At 34.4% G+C, this 24641-nt stretch overlaps 4 protein-coding genes and 1 long non-coding RNA gene across 11 annotated transcripts; 2 read left to right on the top strand and 3 right to left on the bottom strand.

The window, feature by feature from the left end:
- Window positions 1-1007: 1007 nt before the first annotated feature.
- lamtor5 (late endosomal/lysosomal adaptor, MAPK and MTOR activator 5) lies at window positions 1008-3600 on the bottom strand. Its single transcript, XM_082189384.1, has 4 exons — window positions 3445-3600; window positions 3292-3353; window positions 1554-1671; window positions 1008-1373 (listed from the first exon to the last, which is right to left on the bottom strand). Exons 1-4 carry the CDS (start codon window positions 3477-3479, stop codon window positions 1313-1315), a joined length of 276 nt encoding a protein of 91 aa, XP_082045510.1. The 5' UTR covers window positions 3480-3600; the 3' UTR covers window positions 1008-1312.
- A 3218-nt stretch (window positions 3601-6818) lies between these two features.
- Window positions 6819-9671, top strand: prok1 (prokineticin 1). Its single transcript, XM_082189083.1, has 3 exons — window positions 6819-7460; window positions 8470-8595; window positions 9358-9671. Exons 1-3 carry the CDS (start codon window positions 7389-7391, stop codon window positions 9475-9477), a joined length of 318 nt encoding a protein of 105 aa, XP_082045209.1. The 5' UTR covers window positions 6819-7388; the 3' UTR covers window positions 9478-9671.
- On the bottom strand, window positions 9547-15362 carry LOC309513310 (uncharacterized protein). Of its 5 annotated transcripts, none has more exons than XM_082189076.1 (6): window positions 15225-15362; window positions 14630-14938; window positions 14277-14403; window positions 14072-14190; window positions 13947-13984; window positions 9547-12844 (listed from the first exon to the last, which is right to left on the bottom strand). In XM_082189076.1, exons 1-6 carry the CDS (start codon window positions 15262-15264, stop codon window positions 12671-12673), a joined length of 807 nt encoding a protein of 268 aa, XP_082045202.1. In that variant the 5' UTR covers window positions 15265-15362; the 3' UTR covers window positions 9547-12670. The 5 variants fall into 5 exon arrangements, with proteins under 5 accessions (XP_082045202.1, XP_082045203.1, XP_082045204.1 ...); XM_082189077.1 differs by having other exon boundaries at window positions 14072-14187; XM_082189078.1 differs by having other exon boundaries at window positions 14277-14394.
- LOC309513309 (uncharacterized protein) lies at window positions 15133-24610 on the bottom strand. 3 transcript variants are annotated; one of them, XM_082189074.1, is made up of 8 exons: window positions 24305-24604; window positions 23715-24023; window positions 23360-23486; window positions 22889-22995; window positions 22767-22804; window positions 22572-22655; window positions 16444-16527; window positions 15133-16134 (listed from the first exon to the last, which is right to left on the bottom strand). In XM_082189074.1, exons 1-8 carry the CDS (start codon window positions 24342-24344, stop codon window positions 16069-16071), a joined length of 855 nt encoding a protein of 284 aa, XP_082045200.1. In that variant the 5' UTR covers window positions 24345-24604; the 3' UTR covers window positions 15133-16068. The 3 variants fall into 3 exon arrangements, 2 of the variants coding, with proteins under 2 accessions (XP_082045200.1, XP_082045201.1); XM_082189075.1 differs by lacking the exon at window positions 15133-16134 and adding an exon at window positions 20384-20460 and having other exon boundaries at window positions 16153-16527; window positions 24305-24609; XR_014211412.1 differs by lacking the exon at window positions 15133-16134 and having other exon boundaries at window positions 16153-16527; window positions 20384-22655; window positions 24305-24610.
- On the top strand, window positions 16536-21032 carry LOC309513313. The gene is made up of 2 exons (XR_014211413.1): window positions 16536-17659; window positions 17939-21032. It is a non-coding gene; the product is annotated as an uncharacterized lncRNA (long non-coding RNA).
- Window positions 24611-24641: the final 31 nt, after the last annotated feature.

The following is a 24641-nucleotide window of genomic DNA, read 5'->3' as shown; positions in this document are numbered from 1 at the left end:
GCCAGTGGTTCCTTAACCTGTAACCAAAAAGACTGAGTAGTTGTTCTGGACATGCTGGCGCCCAGCAACCCAAATCTGAGACCTGGAAGGCCACGACGTGCCTAACTTCAGCTTCAGAGTGTCAGCTGTATAATCGATGGAGATATGCTTCAGTCTGTCTGTACTGTATATGTGTGGAAAATTAATGTTTATCTATTTCTTAGCTGATCAGAAACTGCAACCTGAAGCAAGGATGTAGTTTAGTCTTTGGTGTAAATAACTGCTGTGATCTTTGTAACTGTAAACGGGGCGTCCTACGAACTCATGTGTGAGTCTTGAAGCTGACTTCTGCTGATGAAACTGCAAACTATCTTCAGTAAAACTTTTCTTCAATTTATTATAATTCTGACTTCTTTCAAACATCTGGTCCTTGGGTCCTAAACCGTTACCCCCTAACACTGCTTTCTTTATATACCTATTGCATATCATCATATTAACTGCAAACTTGGCAAATAAAAGTCTGGTTCACCAGTCATCACATGCATTCAGAAGGAACGCTTCATGACAGGCCAGAGTGACTGATAAAAAATTCAGCAATCTTCAGATACCTCATTTTTTTCCCCTCACATGTTTTACTGGAGAGTGAGCATGACAAAAAATAAAACTAATGAATTCTCTGCATTCTCCATATGCATAAACCAGTAAAATCCAAGCAAACATAAAGAAAAGAAAAAAGGGATAGGGATAATGTATTTCTGTTATTCCTAAAAAACAATAGTTATAATTATAGTTGCCTCTTTTCAAAAGGTTTTCTCAGCTTACATGTCTCTGTTTAAGAAATAATTACTTATTGATCATTACAGATTAAAAAACACCTCACCTGTCTTAACTTTTATAATATAAACAGCAGCTCAGAATGAAAACACTTTTGCTCTGATTTGATTATGTGTTACAACTACTGTCCCCTTCTGACACACTATGGTACTTCAACTATTAGTACTTATGTGCAATTAGACAGTCAGAACAAGTTTCCTTAAATAACACAATTTATTAACTGGAAACAATATTGTTTGAGCAAAAAAGCAGTAAACACATTTGAACTGTGGTTTATGGTTATAAGAAAATACAAATATTGGAAAAGAAATTAGTGATTAACCACGGACAACAAACATCTGATGGTTTTTGATATGAAGGAAGACTTGATCTCAGTCAATCATTAAGCTTCTATGTTGCTGACAATAGGCCTAGACTTTTAAAGATTTTCAAACTCAAAGTAATGGTGTTTAAAAACACTGCACACATTCAATATCTGACAATCACATACAAACAGAATTCATGATGCCATCTTATGCACGGCCAGTGTGATTGTTCCATGTGTTCTCACCAAAATGTTCCTGCAATAACAGAATTACAATCATTCCCCAATTAATACTTAAAAAGCAGCTGCAAAATGTATTATTATAAGTCTCTTTATAATAAATTTAGGATGAGGATACTAAGCCTTTAAGATCTGGAGTTTGTTTTGTTGTTCTTTGTTCTCTATCAAAATGAAGCTTAATCAAGAAGCGTCTTACCCACAGTCAGACTCCAGGCACACAGTAGGGAAGTCAGTGGGGTCTTTGGTTAGAGAAGCAGCTTGCTTGGCCAGTACAGACACAATTCCTCCATGTTCATCAGAGAGAGAGCCACGGCCTAGAGATTAAAACATTAAAGAAGCTTACAGTTACAGTACATAAGTCGTTCTCATATTATGGTGAGTAATGGAAAAGATTTCAAACATTCAAGAAAACCCATATAAAAGCACAAGTCTATAACCCTATATTTTATTAAACAATATGTTTAATGGTTTAACTCTATTTTGCTCCTGTGTGCAGCAGATTATATTTTCAGTGCAGATTTAGGATTTATGGAGAGGACCAGAAAATTATGTGTTTATTTTATCGGGCAGTTATAGAGAGCATAATTAGATATGGCATTATGGTATGGTTTGGTCACCGTACGGCTCAAGCAAAGTCTAAGCTTGCTCGCCTGGTAAAAATAGCGATGAAGACTATAGGGAAAAAGGACTTGAGTCATTGTATAAACAATCAGTTCTTAGGGAAGCACATCAAATTTTAGCCGAGGCATTGCACTTTTATTATTATGAATTGTTATTATGTATTGTTGCATTTATTGTTTATGAACCCAATTTATTGTCAATGTAAACACACCTTGAGTCCAAGACAAATTTCCCCTGAGGGATAATAAAGTGTATTTCAGTTTTGAAACATTAAAAAAAAATTATGTTTTTGAATCAAGTCTCTTATGCTCATCAATGCTGCATTTATTTAATAAAAAATACAGTTAAAACAGTAATACAATTAGGCTACAATTTAAATTAATTGTTTTCTATTTTAATACATAAAAAAAATAAAAATGTTTTACTTATTCCTGTAATGGCAAAGCTGAATTTTCTGCATCATTACTCATTCAGTGTCACATGATCCTTCAAAAATCATTCTAAGATTTAATGATCAAGAAATGTTTCTTATTATTAATGTTGTAAACAGTTTTTGCTGCTTAACATTTTTGTGGAAACAATGATACTACTCAAACATTTGTGGGTAAGATTTTAAAAAGATAGAGAAATTAATACTTTTATGAAAAGAAAAAAAATCAGAATTGTGAGACAAAAATTCACAATTACCTTTTTTATTTGTTTATTCTATGGCGGAAACAAGCTTCCATATTGTATTACCCTTCATCTATTAGTGAAAACAAATTTTTTTTAATAATGTAAAGCAGAATTATTTTACTATTATATTTTTATTAATATTTTGAATTAGCTTTCATTTTTATAAATATTTTTTTTGTTACTAACATTTTGTAGTTTTATATTTAGTCATTTTTATTTTATTTTTTTATATTACAATTTAGAATTGTTTTATTTTAGTTTTTAGTAGGCTACTTCAATTTAAATTTAATTAAGTTTTCCTAAGCAACATTTCTTATTTTCATTCAGTTTAATTTTTAATACTTTATTTATTATTTCAATTAACTCATAGGTTTTTAATAATTTTAGTTTTAGAAATGATGAGTTGTCAGTTAAAGTTGTCAATTTTAAATAGTAATAATGTCGCCAATTTTATGAAAGTAAACTGAACAACATTCACGACTTAAGTAATTTTCTACTGGCCCAACTACCTTCACTTGTACACTTATATTAACCTAAAATGATTGTTGTTGAGGTTGCTGAAAAAATAAATAAACTACGCAAATACAGTCGTTACTGTCATCAAGACCCAGTGGATGAACGAGACAAACGAGACTTACATCCTAGATTATGGCCTTGAGCGTCTGTGCACAAAACCCCAACAATGGCAGGATTTTTCATCCTAGTGTAAGAAAACACAGATTGGTAAAGTAACACACAAAATAAAAAGGCTATATATGATTGGTAAAGAACGATAATTTTTTTTAACGTACGTATCATCAAGATGCTGTTCCAGTGCACCCTCCATAATAGCGGCTTAAATAACGATGTTAAATTAACAGTAAAAGTAAATATTGTGGAGAGAGGTGAAGCGGCAGTTATTATTTGGGCTACTTCCGGGATGTCAGCTGACATCCTAACATGCGACTCAAACACTACGGCGTCCTCCAAGGAAAAAACACTAAGCGAATACGATCTAGCGCCATCTAGCTCAAGTCAGCAATAAGAAAATAGCAGCGAAACACTCTCCATGTAGTCTGTAATGCAATATGTGTTTTGGGTTAAATTTAAGTTATATGATACAGACAGTGTAACAGACTTGCTGAAAGCTGTTGTTTTGCTGGACCAAAATCACCAAAATGGTTTGAGACCAGCTTGGACCACTTAAAAAACAAGCTACAATGTACCAAAACGCAGCAACCAGCTTTAGATGGATGTTCCTGCAGGACTATTATTAGCAAATGGTCACATATATGATTCAGTGTCAAGGTCAACATCTTTCTTTCTTTTTTTTTTTTGCCTACCTCCTTTTTTATCAATAATACATTATTAAAGAATTCTTTAAAAATTCTTTAAAGGGCAAATACATCCGGTTAACATTTAGCTGTCATTGAGAAATCCCAGGGGAACATGTGAATGTTCACTGTTGATATCTCTAGACGACCCCATGCTCTGACCAAAAGCGGAATAAAAGACCAGTCCAGCTCCTTTCCATCAATTCTGTTTGAGGAGTTCTTTATCAGAAACTGATGCTGTCTTCTCTATTTTGAACTTATGATACTACTGAGGCACTCTGTCTTTTGTGTTTCGTGAGCCACTTTTGATGAAGACAGTTTTACTCTGTCCATTATAATACATAAAATATATGTTTGTATGTATAGCATATATCTAGACTGTGTATACTGTACACTTCAAAAATACAGCCTACCATTTTGTATTTGTGCAAATTGTGAAGTATAAATCATCTTATTGAGCTCAATATACATGCAAATGAAATGAAGCAGAGCAACAATCCCTAGAGCCCAGAACTGATTCAGGTTTCCAGAATGTATGCAGCCTTATGGGTATCACATTTTTTAGGTCAATTTAATTTATTTCTCCTTCATTTCTCTCTCGATAGAATAATTAATAATATAAGATCCTAACTGCCAAGATATTTGAACTGCTTTTACAAACTGCTACTACTAATATATCGAATAAATGAAGTATTCGTTATACTGTGTGTTTATGCTCTTATTGTGCCAAAATGACAAGATATTAGTGTGTGCTGATAATTTAGTTTAATTAGTGTGAGAATTATTAGGTAAATATCTTTATATATAATACATTATATAATTATTATATAAATTATAATGGCCATTATCTGATTAATATAATATAATATAATATAATATAATATATTATAATATAATATAATATAATATAATATAATATAATATAATATAATATAATATAATATAATATAATATAATATATAATAGCTCAACTCTATTTGGTTCAATATTCACATTGCATTATGAAGCGACCAAGCTCTTTTAGCCAACATAAGTTCTTCCCTGCTGGCAACGCTTGATGATTTCTGCCCAGTCCTGTGCAGTTAGAGCCAAGCTGGTCTGCTGACGGGGCAAAAAGTTGCAATGTAATTGCGTGGCCTGGCCGTCAGTGGCATCCATCAATTTCACTGCAGCCAAGAAATGCACTGCTGACTAACCAATGGCATTTTCATGCTCTCGCGAAACATAAATCAAATCCCAACTGTACTGACATTTTCCAATCGGCTATCCTTCACTCCAATTGCTGTCAAGTTGGATATTTTATTTAGCTATAATTTCAAGTAAGCTCATTGATTCTGTATAATTGCATTCCATCACGTATCTCCCACCCAGGGGCTTTGATCATCAGCAGTTCATAAAGGCCATATCCACTTTTCCATATGCATCTGACTCTGATGAAAAGAGAGTGCCTGACTTCATAAAGTGCAAGGCCACCCACATAAGACATAAGTCATGAATGTATTTCTTTAAATGTATTGTTAGCTGCATTATTGGTCAAAAGCACTATCAGAATATTTAACCATGCATGCAAGTGGCTGTTATGAATGGCAGGCGTTCTAATTCTGTGTAAAACTGCAGAGCTTTGCATGAAGTTCTGCGGGCGATGATTCAGTGTAGGCCTTCCGTTGACCTCGCAGCAGCAAAAGCTGAAGTCCGAGATCAGATTAAACTTGACACCAGAAATTGAAGAGTCGTTATTTTTAAAGAGTCCCTTCATGAGAAATGTACTGTTTGTAGTGAGTAGGGCACATGTGTCCGTGATGAGATGCAATTACTCTTGTTACTGCTGGGTCAGAGAAGTTTTCAGGCTTGAGAGGACATGATGTCGAATACGTTTAACAGTCTGTGCCTGACTGGCACATTTAAGACTTGTGAATAGGAAATTGTCAGTGAATGACAGTGCATATTATGTCATGGGGTGACTGTAGGCTTAAACGTCTCAAATGAATTGACAAGTGCTTAATTTGTTGTGATTTACCTGGGAGCTGCATCATATTGTCAGGAAGCAAAAATAAACGTTTCTCTCGTCAACGCTTGCGCTGATGACTCATTTCCTATGAACTTACTTGACTTGTGTTGAAACTTGGCTGCAAAACTGACATTACTCTGGCGCTGTAAAGGGTGATGAATCTTAATAATTCAAATGAGAAGGTGATAATTATGGCCCCGTGGACTCCTGTAAAATGAACAAGTGCCTTGTGGAGAAGTGAATAAGGGAGAAAATGAAATTAATTTAACAAGCTGCGCATGAAACCGGATGCATAGAGGATATTAGATGATGGTGATAAGGATTATTTCTCTTTGACAATGGAGTAAATCCTTTTAAAATATATATTTTCAAATGATTGTTTACATGATAAATCCTCAAATTTAAAATATAAAAAAGATATATTGTGATATTCTATTTGTTGCACAATTTAATAAATTAGAGAATCTAACTGCAGATACTAAAAATTATACAAACTATACCTACAAAACATTAATCAATCAAACAAACTAGAGAATTTACTGAAATATTACATAGTCATTTGTGCTCTATTGATTCCCAAGGAATACTTGGAACGATTTTGATTTGTTAAACCTATAAAAGTAAAGAAAAAAACTGATTTAAGTAAATTATTTTAAGAAAAGAATTAAAACACTAAATTAATAAACAAAATATTGTGTTTTTAATGAATTTCTGTGGATGACACCGATAATATTCGTGCTACTGTTTACTCAATGTGTAAAACCACATATCAGCTGTGATTTGATTCAATTCTGACTTTAATTGTATTAATGATATTGTGATGATAAATGATATTTGGTATAAAATGAGTTGACAGTATGAACACATTTCAGGTTTCAGTGAAGGTGTACTTGAGACTTATTGATTGGGGCTTTTGGGGGGGACGTAAGCCACAAAGTTTGGCAAACAGTGCTCTTCTAAATTTAACTCAGCTGATTAATAACCACACATATCCAATGAAAAACGTGCTAATAGCTGGTGTCATCAGGAAGGATTAGCTTGAAGTGAAACATCCAGTAAAGGTCTCTTCTCCATCATCCGGTCCAGCGTCATACAGAAAGAGATGACGAAGTCTCTGCGGAGGTGTGGGTGGGGGGAAAAGAGGGGCGAGGGGAGATAAAGAGAAAGAGAGATGGAGAAAGAAAGAGAGAGACAGAGCCAGATCTCAGACCTTATTTCAGAAGTTACCATAGACTCCACACTCTGAGACAGAAGGTTAAGAACAGCAGAGAAGTCAAATCGTCTCCTCAGGGCCATAGAAAATCCTCTGGGAGCTCCGCAGGACAGAAGAAAGATCAATAGGGAGATTTAGAAGACTGAAAAAAGATAGTTCGTGCTCTTAGTGTTTTGTGGTGTTTGTCCCGCTACTGCTGCTATGAGCAGGGTGTTGATACTGTCCGTGCTCCTGCTGTCCCTGAGCTGGTGCAGATGTGCCGTCATCACAGGGGTAAGTCTGACTGGAATCTTATTTTAATGATTTTATTTTTCATGCATTTATGCAATTATACATAATAAGGAAGTGTTCAGTTGGTTTCAATAACTTATAGTGAATTTTATTAAATTTTTTCGCCAAAATGGATTGATAACAATTTACAATAAGGTGTCATTTGTTAACATTAACTAACATTTAACTACAGCATTTATTAGTTAATGTTAATATCAACATTTACTAATACATTTTTAAGATCAAAAGTTGTATTTGTTAATTAATGCACTGTAAACTAATGTGAAGATTAATATTTTTATTAACTAATAGGTTAATAAATACTTTAAAAAAATGCTAATTAACTAATGTTAACAAAAGAGACATTAAAGCGTTACCAATGCATACAGTTTATTTATGATTTACCTTCATTGTGTTTGTTCAGGCTTATTGATTCATTGATAATTGTTTGCCTGTCAGCCAATGTGTCAGATTAAATTTACTGTATTAGAATAAATGTTTTTGAAAGGACAGTTTGTTCATTATCAGATTTTAGATCCGTTTTTCCACATTTTCCTATACAGCCTAATCATTTTTGCATTTTTGCATTTCTATCACCCCATATTTAACTCATATTTAACTCTATCATCTAGCATTTTCATTTAATAAAGAATAATAAATATATTGCAAGATACACTTAAAAAAACAGACTTACCAAGAACGTGGCTTCCTCCTTGCTGGTCTATAAAAGGATCTGAACATTCCTAGGTAAAATTATAGAAAAAACGAACTTTCTGAGAAAGGCATTATTTAATCTTATTTATAAGTCAAATATTTATCGACGGTCATATGTGCTCTTGGCATTGGATAATTCATATACATAGAAGCTCAACAAAATATCACTCATGAGCAATACACTATATCATTTGTACAAAATTGTAACAAGTAAAGAAAGCCAAAGCAAGATTTTACATGTATTGGGAATCAAGGGCATACAGTATGTGACGTGTTCTGTGTTGTGTTTGTGTGTCAGGCGTGTGACAGGGATGTGCAGTGTGGCGTGGGTCTGTGCTGTGCTGTGAGTCTGTGGCTCCGAGGCCTGCGGATGTGCACACCACAGGGGCTGGAAGGAGACGAATGCCACCCGTACAGCCACAAGGTATACAGATACACTCACACACACACTGTACAGAGCCACGAGAGACCCCTCCAGAAAATCAAAGCAGTGATTCGACTGGGTGGCTTTAGGGAACCCAAGGGTAACAGTTATAAGAAGAGAAAGAGAAAAATGGAGACAAGGAGAAACAGAGAGAAAGAGCAAAGCTGAGATAGAACGGACAATAGATGGTCAAACAACTCTAAATTGAAAAGAGTTGGAACACTTGAACACTCGGATTCAAGAATGCAATCTCTTTTTAAACATCTGATCTGATTGTGAAGGAAACATTCAGCCAGAGATGAGTGAGAAAGGCTTTAAAAGAATCTGCTGATAAGTGTAGCCGCTATCGATCGAATGTCTCACAGATCAGGGGCTGTTTGTCACTCTGACGGACAGTCTCAGACTGATACAGAAGCTTTGCCATTCAGCGTCGGCTACGAGGTGAAGGAAAGCAGATTTGGGGGGGTTGTGTGACTCAATGATGACTAATAAAACTGACAAGATCCTTAAACAGAAACCTACGCCTATAGAATTTTGTAATATCTTGATTTGCTGACCTAACGTCTGCAAAGATTTAATTCGAATGGTGACGTCTTTACACCAGTCATGGTTTAAAAATAAATGGTCTTTATTTTTATTAATTTTAATGTAGCAATTTATGTTTTTTTAATCAATGCATTGCTGATCAATAATAATAATAAATGATATGAAACAATAATGTCATGTTAATAAAGTTCTCTGTGTATTTTGACTTCGCTGCAGTTTCCTTTCCCCGGGAAGAGACAACACCACACCTGCCCCTGCCTGCCACATCTGGTCTGCACCAGCTACAGCGACAACAGATATCGCTGTAACAGCGACTTTAAAAACATAGACTTTTAACACTGGAAAGAGTGCGAGAAAAGAGGAATGGAGGAGGGGAATACTTGAAAGCAGGATAGCACAAGAAGATTAATAACAAGTGCCATAGCACCTTTCTGCTCATTTTTATTTTTCACTGTCATGCACTTTGCAGTACAGAAATGCAGATATTATTCACAGTGGCGCAAGGTTTACCTTTAGAATCACTGGTTTACCTTGCCATCCACTACACTTGATAGTAAAAGCAAAGTTAGTCTCATCACCAGATTACCTTTATGTTACACACACCTGATATATACACCTTTATGTTGTGTACTGTACATGCAAACATAGACATTTTGGAATGTGCTTATAGGAGGGAGTCATATTTATGAATCATTTATCTTTCAATATGCTGTAAATATGTTGAAGGCTTAGTTATTATAAATAAAATATAACCAGTCTGAATTGTCTTTGTGCTTTTTTTCACTGTGTGAAGAGTGAATGTGAACTGGACCTTTTCATGCATTCAGACTTTTGATGTCTTCCCCTTAATGTTTCTGTTAACGAAGTATATGACGGGGACAAATAATTAGAATTTCTTTAAAAAATTAACAGTTTTGAACTATAGCAACAAATCACTCATGACTTTCTCTGAAATGCACACCTAATGCTCAAGGTGAGGTTAAATTATTAAAGATCACTAGTGTAAGGCCCGCTATATTGGCCCAATCTGCCGGTTCGCCAATACACGGGGAAGGTTGTCGCGTGTTCTGTCCTCACTCATGCAAAGTATTGGTTGGTTAAATTTGCAATACATTAATCATGTACTCATTCGTTAATTCATCTGACTCCATAAATGAAAGGTTTTAATAATCTGCCTCACTAAAAGTGAACGAATGTTTGACTATTCCTTTAACCATTAAATGAACAATGTCAAAATCAGTTATAATAATCATATGTAACAATTTAATATTTCAGATATCAGAGATCAATTCCACAATCAATTCAAATATCTAAAACATGGTTATACATTGGTTACATCAAATAGTCTTACCCAGCTTGACCTGAGAGAGAAAGAGAGAGGGAGAGAGAGAGAGAGAGAGAGAGAGAGAGAGAGAGAGAGAGAGAGAGAGAGAGAGAGAGAGAGAGAGAGAGAGAGAGAGCGAAACCACCTATCCAATTCCACGTCCAGCCAAGAAGAAGAGACAGAGAGAGCCAGAACACCTTCCTTTATCCTCTGACCAGGTGACAAGGGGGATGGGGTGAGACCCCCTCAAATGGCTTCTATCCCACAGAAGGGGGTTTGCCTTATCTGGCCTTATCTCTAAACCAGTTTTCTATGAACTTCTATAAACCTTATTTCCTTTTATTTTATCTATCTGGATATGAGATATCTGTACCACTCACTTTGAGACATTTCAAATGACACCAAAAGCATAACAGTCAATGATAAACATTCACATTAAACCATGTTCTTGTGTGAGTTCTTTGTTGTTAGTTCATGTGCTTCTATGAGTTCAAATGTTAATTAGCCAGCCGGGCCCTTTTGTCCCATAAATCAGGCCTCAACCAGTATTTTCAGTCTTACACTAGCAAACTAGTGTTTCATCCCTAATAGGGGACTTTCACAGAACTCTTTCACAGAACTGAAAAAAAAAATTCTTCCAGTAACGTTAATAGAATGTTCGTTAAAAGTTATCTGGTCTTTAATAATGTTCTCAAAATGTTAGCACAAAAAATTTATTTATACATAATTTATGGAATTTTTCTATATGAGAACATTCAAAAGTAATGTTGATATAATGTTTGCAGAATTATAAAATGGAATGTTACATTAATTTAACCAAGAATTTTTTTTTTTTAAACTGTACGTTTTGAAAGTTGAGGGAACATTCAGAAATAACATGTTCATAGCTTAATGGGAACGTTAGCAAAATGCTCTTAGAATAATATTTTAGTTGGGTGGTATCTGATGCTTAATACAAAGGTTTTCCTATGAATACCATTAAAGACAGCAAAATACTTAAAATATTAAATATTAAATGGCAAAAAAATGCTATAATATTCCAAATAAAATGTTTCAAATTTCTATAAAAAAAAAAAATACATATAAAATAAAATATTAAAAAATAAAACAAATAATCATTGTTAACATGCGTTAGGTCAACACTCACTGAAAAGTCTATTTGATTTTCCAAGATAATGGAAACTAAATATTGGAGAGAAAAAATGCCTTAGACCTCCAAAAAGAGATTTTCCCAATTTTATATACTTTCAAAATGAGAAATAATAGATAAGACATATGTGACCCTGGATCACAAAACCAGTCTTATGTTGCACGGGTATATTTGTGGCAATAGCCAACAAAACATTGTATGGGTCAAAATTATAGATTTTTCTTTTATGCCAAAAATCATTAGGACATTCAGTAAAGATCATGTTCCATGAAGATATTTTGTAAATTTCCCAACTTAAATATATAAAACATTTATTTTTGTGAATGGATGCAGCACTATCGCCAATAGAAATGGAGAACTTTAAAGGCGATTCCCTCCTAGAACAAACATTATGAAGGCAATGCAAGGGTGCCCTAAAATGTAATGTCGATGTTGATTTTATTGGCATGATTTGTGGAAAGTGGTTGTCCTGATTCATTTGAATGGCCTTGATTCCCTGGTTTAATCAAGGCCATTCAAATGAATCAGGACAACCACTTTCCACTTTGCCTTGAAATCACCATGTTTGTGTAACTTTGCTCTGCAATACTTATCCTTTCGACAGAAGTGGCCAAGACTCACTCTCGATTCTGATAGGTCTTGCCATTGCTGCCAAAAGAGTACTGGATTGCAAAAATTGGTTTTTACCGATTTCGACATCTAACTAGTTTCATAGTTGAAAGGTTCTCTATTCATCCAAAATAGAATTATTGTAATTATAATTATTGCATCACAAATTGTCATCCTGTTCGTTTCTGTCGGTCAAACACCCAAATCTAACGATATACAGTTTGAGAGTAAAGAGTAATTAATTTTTAGCTTCATATAGAGGCAGTATACATTTTTTTACTATACGTTTTCAGTTATCATCATTTATATTTGATATTATCATATCAAACAGTATTGCATTAATAGTTTCTCATAATGAAAAGAAATATCCATTGAACAGCCAAAAACAACAAATGAAAAAAAATCTAAAGAATGAAAATATTATAGAAAACAAACATCACAAATGTTTATGCTGGTGCTCTCAAAATAGTGGCGTATTCTACACTTCCCTCTGTTGTGAATGAACATCTTGAAGAAGGATCCGTGTCTCCTGGACTGTGTATCTGTAAATTGGCATAAAGTTCAGATGGATCCTGGTGGGGCTTGAAGTCCACCATAGAGTAGATGACGCTGTTCTGCTCCTGTGGAGAGATGTTGAGCAGACAGGGTTTGATTCTACAAATCATCCATCTCTATATATCAAGCTGTTCCCTTTTACAGTTGATGAAGATGATTACAGATCAGCATACTGAGATATTATGAATAAGGAATGAAAAGATTAAAGGAGCTGTATGTAAGAAATGTATTTCAATTAATCATAAAATGGCCCTGATATGTCACTAGACATTAAGAAATCATATTCATTTCAAATACATATATCACTGACAACAGTAGTCCGGCCAGGATATTGTCATTTAAAAAGTGAAGTTGCAGCCCTCAACTGATGTTGATGTTGTCATCTTGTGTTTTGGCCTGATGCTCCACCCTCCACCTATCTACCAATCACGAAGTCAGTAGTGTTTCGGCATCGGGGTTGCCAGCTCTGCTCTAGTTACCACAGCTACGTAGCAGCCTACGTTCCTGCTGGATCCTGCAGCCTTTCTGGCAACCTCGAGTCAGGGGGAGGGGGAGGGGATACACCGCTCTACAGTAATTTGAAAGTGATTGCAGTACCAGTTTTGGCCACAATCTTACATACGGCTCCTTTAAAGGTGGGGTATGTAATTCTCTTTTTTGGCCATTTTTTCAAAATCACTTGAAATCCTATTCCTAACCCACTTACTGAGTTAGAAGCACTGAAATAAAAATTAAGCAATTTAATCATCTGTGGAACGGGCAGGACTCGAAAAACTCCAGCCAATCATTTCCAAGACCACCTAGAATCATTGGACAGTAAGTGCGTCAATCAAACGGTCGTACCATCCTCCCCTCCCCCATCCATGTCCATGTTCTTTGAATGGGTGGAGTCAAAGGAAAGAAGGCAGGACCATTTGAGTTGTGTATTATCAAAATCTGCCGGCCGTTTTGCAAATCACATACCCCACCTTTAAGCAGTATGCGAGTTGTGGTTGAATCATCGGTTTTACCCCATAATAAACCTTATTTGTAGCATGACCGATGAATCTATCATAAAAGTGGGAGATGTATAAAAATTAATAATCTGTAATTTACACTTAAATATCTTACATCTGTCTGGGACTAAATAAAAGTCATCCGTCAATTGAAAATGTATGTACTCCTTACCATGGTGGTGTTAGCAGAACCACAAGTTCCACTTATTTCTGTGGGAGAGAAAAAAAAGTGATGTTCAACCCAAAAAGATAGATTACCTTAGATAACTGAAAATAATCATCGTTCATTGCACCTACCTGTGGATTTTTTCTTCCTGGTCTTTAGACGATAGACAAGCAGTGTCACTGAGATGACAGCAAACACCAGAACACTTAAAACTGCAGCGAGCGTGTAGGTTGTTCTCCAGCTGTCACTGCTTAATGTTGTGTTGTGTTACACAGATTAATGACTATTACTATACTCATTTAATTGTAAGGGGTTAATATTTGTGACAAAATGTACCCGAGTTTCTCTGCATCGTTCTCAGAAGCAATGACTGTAGATGGAGAAGATGACATCCAGACTGCTGGCTTGATGGTTGAACTTGGCGAGAGAGGAGCTGTGTTTACTCCACTGAGATCTTTTAAGCCTGTTTGTGGAAAATACAAATATTTGTACATTTTTATTTTACAATTTATATATATATAAAAAGAACTATTAACTAATATTTAAATACAACTTCCAAATGAGTTTGACCAACCCATAACCCATAAAAGACTGATCATTTGATTACAAAAATAATGATCAACCCTTAATCAATGTATGCAACAAAAAAACACACAAAAAAACATTAATTTATAAAAAGAAAATCTCACCAGAAACTGTAACTTCAACATGTTCATAGGTGTAAGGGGACCTTCTGAAACCACACATGTATATGCCAGCATCCATTACACTCAGGTCTGTAATTTTTACTTCAAATTCTCCATTGTAATTATTGATGGATATTCGTCCTCGATACAGGGGAGAAAACTGTCCTCTATTATTCACAAAGGGGAAGCACTCCGACTGATCAAACTTACAGCAAGCTTTTTCAAAATTATTATAATATCGGTCAAAGGAATATTTTAAAATAATTAGCCCTGATGAATAAATCACATGGAGTCCTTCGGTTGGATTCATTCCTGAAAAACATTTTCTGAACATTATTGTTCTTTCATTTTAAAATTGAGATTACATAATCCCATCTTTTATTGCTACTTGAAATATTGTATTTTATTCTTGAAATGATAAAAATAGATTTAAGTTCTAATAAAAGAATTTCGTCAAATCAATCCATAAACTTTTAAAATTGATCTAAAATAGATTAAAAAATATATATCTGCAATCAAATTTAAATAGGGAATTACAATGATGCTTTTGCTCCATAATCTTTTAAAAAGAGCAGAAAAAAACAAGAAATATTCTCACCGTTCTTCAAGAGCACAAGAACAAAGAAAATCAGCTTCATTTTCCTCTCGAATAGTTCAAATGTTCTCTAAAAAGCTGGACTGACTTCGGCGAGCTTTATGTTGTTCTTCTGTCAAATTGAGGAACAAACTATCTAAATCTAAGACCATGACGAACAACTAACAGAAAAAGGAAGTGTGGCCACCAACCACTGAACATTATGATTTCAATACTATCATCATCTGTGGCATGTTTTTGAACACATCATAAAATAATTGTAATGGCTCTCTCAGTAGCATATGAGAAACTATAATGCTTAAACCTACATGTTATATTAGCAACCCTATCTTCTGCACAAAATTATATCCAATTTTATATCATCTAAGTCAATCTATTTTGTTGTATCCACCATTAAGAGTATTGTTAGATGTCAATAGAATAAAATAAGTGTGATTAATCTCATGATTTCCATCCCGCATTTCGACTGAAATGGTGATGTCAAATTTAGTAAATGTCTTATTTTATACTTTTAATTCTCACTATCTATATCTGAACTTTTTGCAGACCCCCTTGCAACCACTTCCTGCCCCCTTGAGGGACCGGAGTGCCTGCATGGACCCCATTTTGATTTACATCACCTCTGGTCTCCAAGTGTTGCTTTCATCCCTCAATAATCTTTCTTCCATTTGAGAACATTCTAGAATTTAATATTCTGTTGACTGAACAATTAAATGAACATAACTTTATTGGGAAAATGGTTAAAGGTCATGCAAGTTTGGTGATTATTAGAACATAATGTCTCTATCCATCAAGAAATTGACACAGAATTGACTTAAACATGCTTTTTTTGTGCTTTGCTTTACGTTCAACCTGCTGTTTCTGCAGAATCATCATTTTCATATTCGTCTCGAGCGATTTGTCCATGATTCATCTAAGAAGAGAATCACAATCAGACTTTATATTGTTTTATTGATAACATAGCCTACTGTTGTTACAGAGCTTCCAAAGCAATTTTTAAACAGGAACATTTCCTATTACAATTGTATTTAATCCTAGACTAACTGTTTACAGTAAGTCATCTATAGAGTGTGTTTGACAAAAGAAATAGACAAAACAGTACTAATATTATAAATCTATACAACTTACACCTACCGTTCCTGCAGAATTATGAAGGAAAACATTTATTAGGGATTCCAATTGTTCAGTTATGGATATACTGTGTTAAAGAGCACATGCTAACCTGAATTTGGCTGCCTTGAGATTCCATAACAAGCTGTTGTGGGATTAAATATTGACCTCCATCCTGAGAGTTGATATACTGAACCTGGGCAATGGAAGACAGAAAAAGATATTGGACTGTGATTTGATTATATCTGAGAGTTTTAAAAATATTTATTTGAACCTATTTTCAGTGCTGGGTAGATTACAAATTGTAGTCAGTTACTGATTCCAAATTACATGACAAAAATTGTAGTTGTAACATAATTCATTGCATTACACATTTAAGGTAATAATCTGACTACTATATGATTACTTTAGATTACTTTTGACCTAACTCATTTATCGCAGTGATTCTTGTACCAGTGAATGCTGGTTCGATTCCAGTACCGGCAGGAAATGACTGAGGTGCCCTTGAGCAAGACACCTAACCCCCAATCGCTCCCCGCGTGCCACCACATAATGTCCACTGCTCTGGGTGTGTATAACGGTTTGCAGTGTGTGTGTGTGTGTGTGTGTGTGTGTTCCCTACTCTGCTCCTATAATGTGTGTGCACTAACTTGGATGGGTTAAATGCAGAGGACAAATACTTTGCCTTCACATGTCACTTTCACTTTCCATTAAATATTACATTACGTCATGGTTTCCCAGACTGGGGTTCGTGAGTTTAATGAAAAGCTATTAAGTAATTAAATCATACAAATTTAAAATTGAAATAAATCATTTTAAAATAAAAACAATCAAATAAAACACTTACTAAAAAAGACAAAAAACATTTAATTTGTTTCATGTCAAGTGACCATTAACCAACATCACAGAGAACATGAACTTAATTGTATTATTTATGATTATTTGTATTATTATTATTGACTTCATTTGATTAATGACCTAACATATTAACTTAAAATCTCAGGGGTACTTCAAGTAAATATATTAGGTCAAAGAATCCCTGCATTGCATGTCATATGAAATTATGTAAATTTGTACATTTTAATGTGTTTGAAAGACAAAAGCTCTCCAAAGACAGTAACACATGATTAAATAATCCACTGAGTGGTAATTCGAAAGTTTAAATGTTTAGAAGATACTTGTTTCTGTAAATCCAGTGATCAAATGCTGAGTAGCTCTCAGTTTTCAGTGATAAGTGGCTGTTCTGTGTGTGTGATTCCACAATGACTTTCTGAATACATATAAGCAGTAGGATATTTTTTTAGAAAGAAACACACTAAAAAAAAATGGTTCTTCAGGGGTTCTTTGCGGTGGTTAAGGTGCTATATAGCACCACTACCATTTAAAGAACCTGTTAAGCCCAGTTTGGTTCTTCAGCGGTTCTTTAGCGGTTCTTTGGGGTGGTTAATGTGCTATATGGCACCTCTTATGGTTCTACATAGCACCATTTGACAAAGGTATAGGTGCTATATGGCACTTAAAGTGCATGGTTCCCCTATGATTACAAGCCAATGAACCACTTTTAGTGCTATTTAGCACCATTTTTGTTTAGAGTGAACATTTAAAAGTTTTTTTGTTTTTTTTTAAGTAGTAGGGAGAATCAATGAATTATGAATCATTTACTGCCATTTTGAAAATAACATGTAATCAGTGTTGGGCATGTTACTATCAAAAATAAGTTAAGTTACTAGTTACTAATCACAAATAGTAACTGAGTTAGTAACTGAATTACATCATTATAAAAGTAACTAATTACCAGGGAAAGTAACTATTGAGTTACTTTTTTTTATTTATTAAAATTTGTCAAATAACTTGGATTCCCCCAATATTATATATTAAATAAATGAAATGGACACTACATAGAATAAATTGTTATTATGAAACATTGTACACTAATCTACACTATTTGAATGCTGCTGTGGGACAATGTAAGGGACACCTATTAAATTCAATATATTATTGTAAATATTATCATTAGTGGAACAATAAAACACAAAAGATGGTTTAGAACTTTTTATATTTATTGCACAGACCACAACTGGCCAACAAACAAGACTCAAAATAAATTCTTCTTCTTAAGAAATGTACCAAAAATGAATAAATAATAATAAAATATACATACACTCTTTGTAGTGCAAATTAAAATTATAAAACTGTCACATAACTTCACAACTGGTAGACATACTGTAGCCTAGGGGAGACCGGGGACAGTTGCAACATGGGGATGGTTGCAACATGTCATTTTTCTCCAATCAGAAACAAGCTAGAGTGATGAAACTCATACTGCACATGCACAGTTAGACCCTCCCCCCACCATGAAGACAGTAGACATATTCAACATCTGCTGCTGCATTTATTGAACAAAACATGTTTTGGAGGTATGAAAGTAAATTGTTTCATGAGATATATTTTTGTCATACTGTCCTGACATTTTGTATGAATTAATCAAAACTTACTGAGTTTGAATTATTGTTTTGTTGACTTCTAAGTGACATGGTTAGCATGTGTCAAAGTCAGTGTGTCTAGCAGGCACATGATGTTCTGTCATGGCTGATAAGGTTGGGGACGGTTGCAACAAATTATAAATTGCATGTTTAATAAAAGTTTGTTGCATTGCAAATTGTTCAATTCTTCCTGTCTGACACTGAAATATGGAGGGATTGAATAGCATCTGTAACACCTGCACACTGAATCTATGTAGGCCTATGTTCTACACATAAACAAACAAAACTCAATAACTGTTATTTGATAAATATGACTAAATAAATTAATTATAGGCTACAATAATATTATTGAAATAAATAATACTATAATATTATAGTAGGCCTAAAACAGTTAATATTTTCAGAATTCTATGCTCATTGAGACAAAAAGCTTAAGTTAATTAGTGAAATTGAAGGTATTTTTAACATGTTGCAACCGTCCCTGGTTTGTGTTGCAACTGTGCCCTGGGTTGGGGTCAGTTGCAACATCTGGCTTCTTCCATTCAAATAAATACTGTGAACGATATGTCATATGTAATCATCATTAGCCTTCTTGATGGAACAACAATAGAAAAAAATTGAAGAACTTAAATATCTAGGCTTCTGGCTTGATTCCCAGCTATCCTTTAAATTCCATATTAATTCGATCACTAAGAAAATATTTGGTTGTCTGAAATCACTTTATCGTTCTGCTGACTGCTTCTCACAAGAAGTCCGGAAAAGAATGATAACACAATTGATATTCCCAATACTGGACTATGCTGATGTGATCTATGGTAACACCTTTGAAACAAATCTCCGTTCTCTTAATGTATTATATAATAGTCTTTGTAGATTTGTGCTCAGGTGTCCTTATGTAACCCATCATTGTCTAATGTATGTGTGTCCTTGAACTGGCCTGCCCCGAAGTTCAGAAGGCAACTCCACTGGTTAACACTTATTTTCAAATGTATTCATTTTAATTTCCCTTCATATCTGAAAGATCTTTTAATCCCTTTCAGCTCTCAATACAGCCTAAGGCACATGGACCAACTGTTTCTAGTTACACCTAGAATCAGTAAAGAAATTGGTCGTCGTGCATTCAAATTCAAAACTCCATCAGATTGGAATAACCTTCCTTCCTCACTTAGGTCGATCACTTCTCTTCATATTTTCAAATCATCTTTAATTACGCATTTTCAAACATCTTGCTCTTGTTTTTGAACTGTTCTAGGACTCACACTACTCACTGTCCAGTGTACTGTATATATTTGTGTATTTGTGTACAAATATGTATACTTTACTTGTGCATGCAAGCAGATGTATTTATAAGAGGTGTATGCTTATGTGTACAAATGTCTACCTCTATTTTTCGCAGAGGGATATATTTAATTTTTTTATCATACCCTGTCTGTGCAAAGTTTGTGTAATACTGGCTGGTGATGGGGGGGTGGGGGGATAGTTTCGGGGAACATTGTTGGAGTGTGCGTGGGTATGTGAGTGTGTGTGTGTGTCTGTGTTTATGTGTTTGGAATTATCTTTAATACTTACTCTTTATTATCTTGTATTGTTCGTCATTATTGTAAGGACCCCCTCGAAAATGAGATGGTACATCTCAAGGGGCTATCCTTGAAATAAAGAATAAAGAATAAAGAATCTTTAAATGGTATGGGTAATTAGCAGACAGATGCAAATTTGGTTGGTCTAGTCCAAATAGTCTCTGAGTAACTGAGGGAAATGCAAAAAGTGTTGCAACTGTCCCCCGGTCTCCCCTACTTGAAGTATTTTCTTCCTCGCAAAAGTAAACAGTTTAACAAGAAGTGCTCTCATTATAATTCTGAACAATTTACCAAAAAATAATAATAATAATAAAAAATAATATTTTTAACCTACTGTGAACGTCATCAGGTTATTTCAGCCAAATTCTAGGCGTGTTTGCCGCAAGTGTTCACAACCAGTCAAACAAAGATGTTTTCTGTTCCCTGCAGGTTCTTTTGGGGTTTTATTTTTATAACCTAAAGAGAACGTTCCCAAAACGTTGTGTTATTTGTATAACCTAAACAGAACCTTCCCAAAACGTTCCCTGCAGATGATACCAATAGGCTACAGAGAATATTCTAATGCTGAAATGTGTAATTTATTTATAAACAAACGATATAATGCTCGGACAACCTCGGTCTCTCTCGCGCATTGTCGCTCGCTCTCGCGGCGTTCGCTTCGCTTTTATCCAGTCCGACACCTCATTAAACACACACACCAGAGAAAAAAACGTTGCAGGTCCTGTGGCTGAGAGAGAGAGCCTATACTCGGATGAAAACCGCTTCAGTGAGCTCAATTATAACGCCACATTTTATTGTCAGTAACGGTAACGGCGTTGTAACGGGGGAAACAGTAATTTGTATGATTGGCCTAGCCTACTCCTTACTGAAAAAAGTAACGCCGTTTATTTATAACGCCGTTATTCCCATCACTGCCTGTAATAAAACGTAACTGTAGTCTGTTTGCGACTATTTTAAAACATAATTATAATCTAGTAGCCTAATTAATTTTTGGAATTTGATTACATAATCCCAATTACATGCAATCAGTTAGGGGAGAGCGAGGCACAAAGTAACGCTTTTTGACTTTCTCAGTTTATGTAAATCTACTTATGGTTCAGAGTATTTATTTTTCCCCACATTAATTTCCCACATGTCTAGTACAATTATGTGGTTTTGTTTTATTAATACAGTATATACTTTTTTCTTGATATACCCCGAAAGAATGGAAGTGAAATGTGACAACATGCCCTATAGGTGGGGTACATTGAAACATGACCATATGACAGCTTAAAATGTTATCTGTTCTAATAAAAAAATATACAAGACAAACTAAAATATTTTCTAAATAAAATATAATTATTAACTTTTTCATATAAAATAATGGCATTTTTTAATAATTAAATATAAACAAATTTTTGAGTTTTGACTACGAACACAGGAAAACACAGCTATACAACATAGTTCAAAACAATTTCTGAACATTGACTCTCAGTCTTTATTCACCTTTTTCTCATGTTTTAGAATGAATAAAAGTATAGAATATAATAGCATATTTCTAATAGGGGCACATTGTAACGCAGTGTGACAACATGCCCCACCTGCACAACTGGGATTTAAACCCGGCTAGTGTCTTCTGCTAGTTAGCGAAGCATTAAGCGCTTTACATATAGCCTCACATTCACCCATTCACTCACTCATATTCACTCACTCATTCATACACCGTCGGTGTATGAATGAGTGAGTGAATGAGTGAATGGGTGAATGTGAGGCTGTAAAGCGCTTTGGTGGCCATAGGTCTGTGAAAGCGCTATATAAATGCAGTCCATTTACCACTATCTCAACTTTTAAATAACATATTGGAGATTAAAATAATATCAGATTTGTCTAATTTTAAATAAACACAAAAAATAGAGATGAAAAATTAACTTAAGAAAGAAATTTACTTTTGCTATGGTTTAATTAATGTCTATGGATATCTCCCCCCCCCCAAAAAAGTAATTTTGGCGCATTATTTTCTCTATATAGTGTTGATATGGCAACTAGTAAATACGCAAGTTTCATCATGCTAGCATGTGTGGAAGAATTTAAAACAAGTGTGTTACAACTAGCCCCGTGTTACGTTGTGCCCCGCGCTCCCCTACTACCCAGCACTGCCTATTTTTATAGTGATAGTTGTAAAACTGTGGCAGAAGTTGTACCTCAGTAATTTCATTGTGTCTGCTCTTTAAGTACTCAAACATCTGTCCATCTGCAGGGTTGTTCTGCAGAATATATGTCACTTCCTGTGAAGCAAAGTGAACCATATTTATAGGACATGGGTTTTATGATGTTTCAAAATATTCCCACTAGTGCCAAACACTTGATGGATGAGAAAAGATGTACAAACTGCTTACCAAACTGGTGTTGAGAGAACTGCAAGTTCCATATTTATCTGAGTGTACATAGAAAAGCATGGATCATGTTCAGCCATTATATTTAAAAATCAGTGGCATTGATACTCAAAATTGCAACCGACCTGTGGATTGTTTCTTCCGATTCTTTAGAAGGAACACAAGCAGAGTTGCTGAGACAGCAAACACCATAAGACTGAAAACAGCAGCTAGCATGATGGATGTTCTCCAGCTGTCAAACATGTTATGGTTATATTGTCATATATATTAAAGATATAATTCATTCAAAAATGTAAATTCTATCATTTACTCTCCCTCATGTCGTTCCAAATTTGTATGACTTTTTCATCGGTGGAACACAAAAGAAGATATTTTGAAAAAAGTTTTTTTTCTTTTGGTCCATAGAAAGTCAGTTGGGTTCAATATCCTCTGGACCCCAGTATTCTTCAAAATATCGTATTTTTTGTTTCGAAGACATGGGACAACATGAGGTCGAGAAAATGATTACAGAGTTTTTTTTGTTTTTATGGGGGTGAACTGTCCCTTTAAGAATTGGAATTTTTAGACCTTCATATAGGCTATGTGACAACATTTACCTGAGTTTCTCTGCATCATTCTCAGAAGCAATGACTGTAGATGGAGAAGACGACATCCAGACTGCTGGCTTGATGGTTGAACTTGGTGAGAGAGGAACTGTGTTTACTCCACTGAGATCTTTTAAGCCTGTTTGTGGAAAATACAAATATTTGTACATTTTTATTTTACAATTTATTTAAAAAATAAAAATGAACTATTAACTAATATTTAAATACAACTTCCAAATGAGTATGACCAACACATAACCCATAAAAGACTGATCATTTGATTACAAAAATAATGATCAACCCTTAATCAATGTATGCAACAAAAAAACACCCAAAAAAACATTAATTTATAAAAAGAAAATCTCACCAGAAACTGTAACTTCAACACGTTCATAGGTGTCAGGGGACCCTCTGACACCACACATGTATATGCCAGCATCCATTACACTCAGGTCCGTAATTTTTACTTCAAATCCTCCATTGTAATTATTGATGAATATTCTTCCTCGATACAGGGGAGCAACGTATCCTCTATTACTCACAAAGTGTGAGCACTCCGACTGATCAAACTTACAGCAAGCTTTTTCAAAACTATTATAATATCGGTCAAAGGAATATTTTAAAATAATTTGCCCTGATGAATAAATCACATGGAGTCCTTCGGTTGGATTCATTCCTGAAAAACATTTTCTGAACATTATTGTTCTTTCATTTTAAAATTGAGATTATATACATAATCCCATCTTTTATTACTACTTTAAATATTGCATTTTATTCTTGAAATAATAAAAATAGATTTAAATTCTAATAAAATAATTTTGTAAAAATCAATCTATAAACGTTTTTAAATTGATCTAAAATAGTTTATTTTTATTTTTTATCTGCTATTAAATTACAATCCTAGTGATAATCTTTTCTCCATAATCAAAAAAAAAAAAAAAAAAGAACCATTCTCACCGTTTTTCAAGAGCACAAGAACAAAGAAAATCAGCTTCATTTTCCTCTCGAATAGTTCAAATGTTCTCTAAAAAGCTGGACTGACTTCGGCGAGCTTTATGTTGTTATTCTGTCAAATTGAGGAACAAACTATCTAAATCTAAGACCATGACGAACAACTAACAGAAAAAGGAAGTGTGACCTCGTAACTCTGTTGAAATTATGTTCTTCAAATGTGTTAATCAAGCCTGTTATCCAGTAATGAACATCAGATATTTCTTTACAACCACTAACAGTGCTAACTGAACATTATGATTTCAATACGATCTTATCATCTGTGGGATGTGGGATCTGTGGG

Source organism: Leuciscus leuciscus (genome assembly GCF_965113295.1).
Source record: "Leuciscus leuciscus genome assembly, chromosome: 13".
Lineage (NCBI taxonomy): Eukaryota > Metazoa > Chordata > Actinopteri > Cypriniformes > Leuciscidae > Leuciscus > Leuciscus leuciscus.
Note: the sequence above shows the minus strand (reverse complement) of the source record. Positions and strands in the feature narration are given on the sequence as shown.

Excerpts from the sequence above, each read along its gene's own strand:
- lamtor5 (XM_082189384.1), bottom strand. The coding sequence starts at position 3,479 with ATGGAGGGTGCACTGGAACAGCATCTTGATGATAC. Across the intron at positions 3,354-3,444 it reads GAACAGCATCTTGATGATAC|GATGAAAAATCCTGCCATTG; the intron begins GTACGTTAAAAA and ends TTCTTACACTAG. Across the intron at positions 1,374-1,553 it reads TGCCTGGAGTCTGACTGTGG|GAACATTTTGGTGAGAACAC; the intron begins GTAAGACGCTTC and ends CTGTTATTGCAG.
- prok1 (XM_082189083.1), top strand. The coding sequence starts at position 7,389 with ATGAGCAGGGTGTTGATACTGTCCGTGCTCCTGCTGTCCCTGAGCTGG. Across the intron at positions 7,461-8,469 it reads GATGTGCCGTCATCACAGGG|GCGTGTGACAGGGATGTGCA; the intron begins GTAAGTCTGACT and ends TTTGTGTGTCAG. Across the intron at positions 8,596-9,357 it reads GCCACCCGTACAGCCACAAG|TTTCCTTTCCCCGGGAAGAG; the intron begins GTATACAGATAC and ends ACTTCGCTGCAG.
- LOC309513310 (XM_082189076.1), bottom strand. The coding sequence starts at position 15,264 with ATGAAGCTGATTTTCTTTGTTCTTGTGCTCTTGAAGAACG. Across the intron at positions 14,404-14,629 it reads TGTTGAAGTTACAGTTTCTG|GCTTAAAAGATCTCAGTGGA; the intron begins GTGAGATTTTCT and ends TTCCACAAACAG. Across the intron at positions 13,985-14,071 it reads CAGGAAGAAAAAATCCACAG|AAATAAGTGGAACTTGTGGT; the intron begins GTAGGTGCAATG and ends TCTCTCCCACAG.
- LOC309513309 (XM_082189074.1), bottom strand. The coding sequence starts at position 24,344 with ATGAAGCTGATTTTCTTTGTTCTTGTGCTCTTGAAAAACG. Across the intron at positions 24,024-24,304 it reads TCTTGTGCTCTTGAAAAACG|GAATGAATCCAACCGAAGGA; the intron begins GTGAGAATGGTT and ends AATGTTTTTCAG. Across the intron at positions 16,528-22,571 it reads GACACAATGAAATTACTGAG|GTTCAGTATATCAACTCTCA; the intron begins GTACAACTTCTG and ends TCCATTGCCCAG.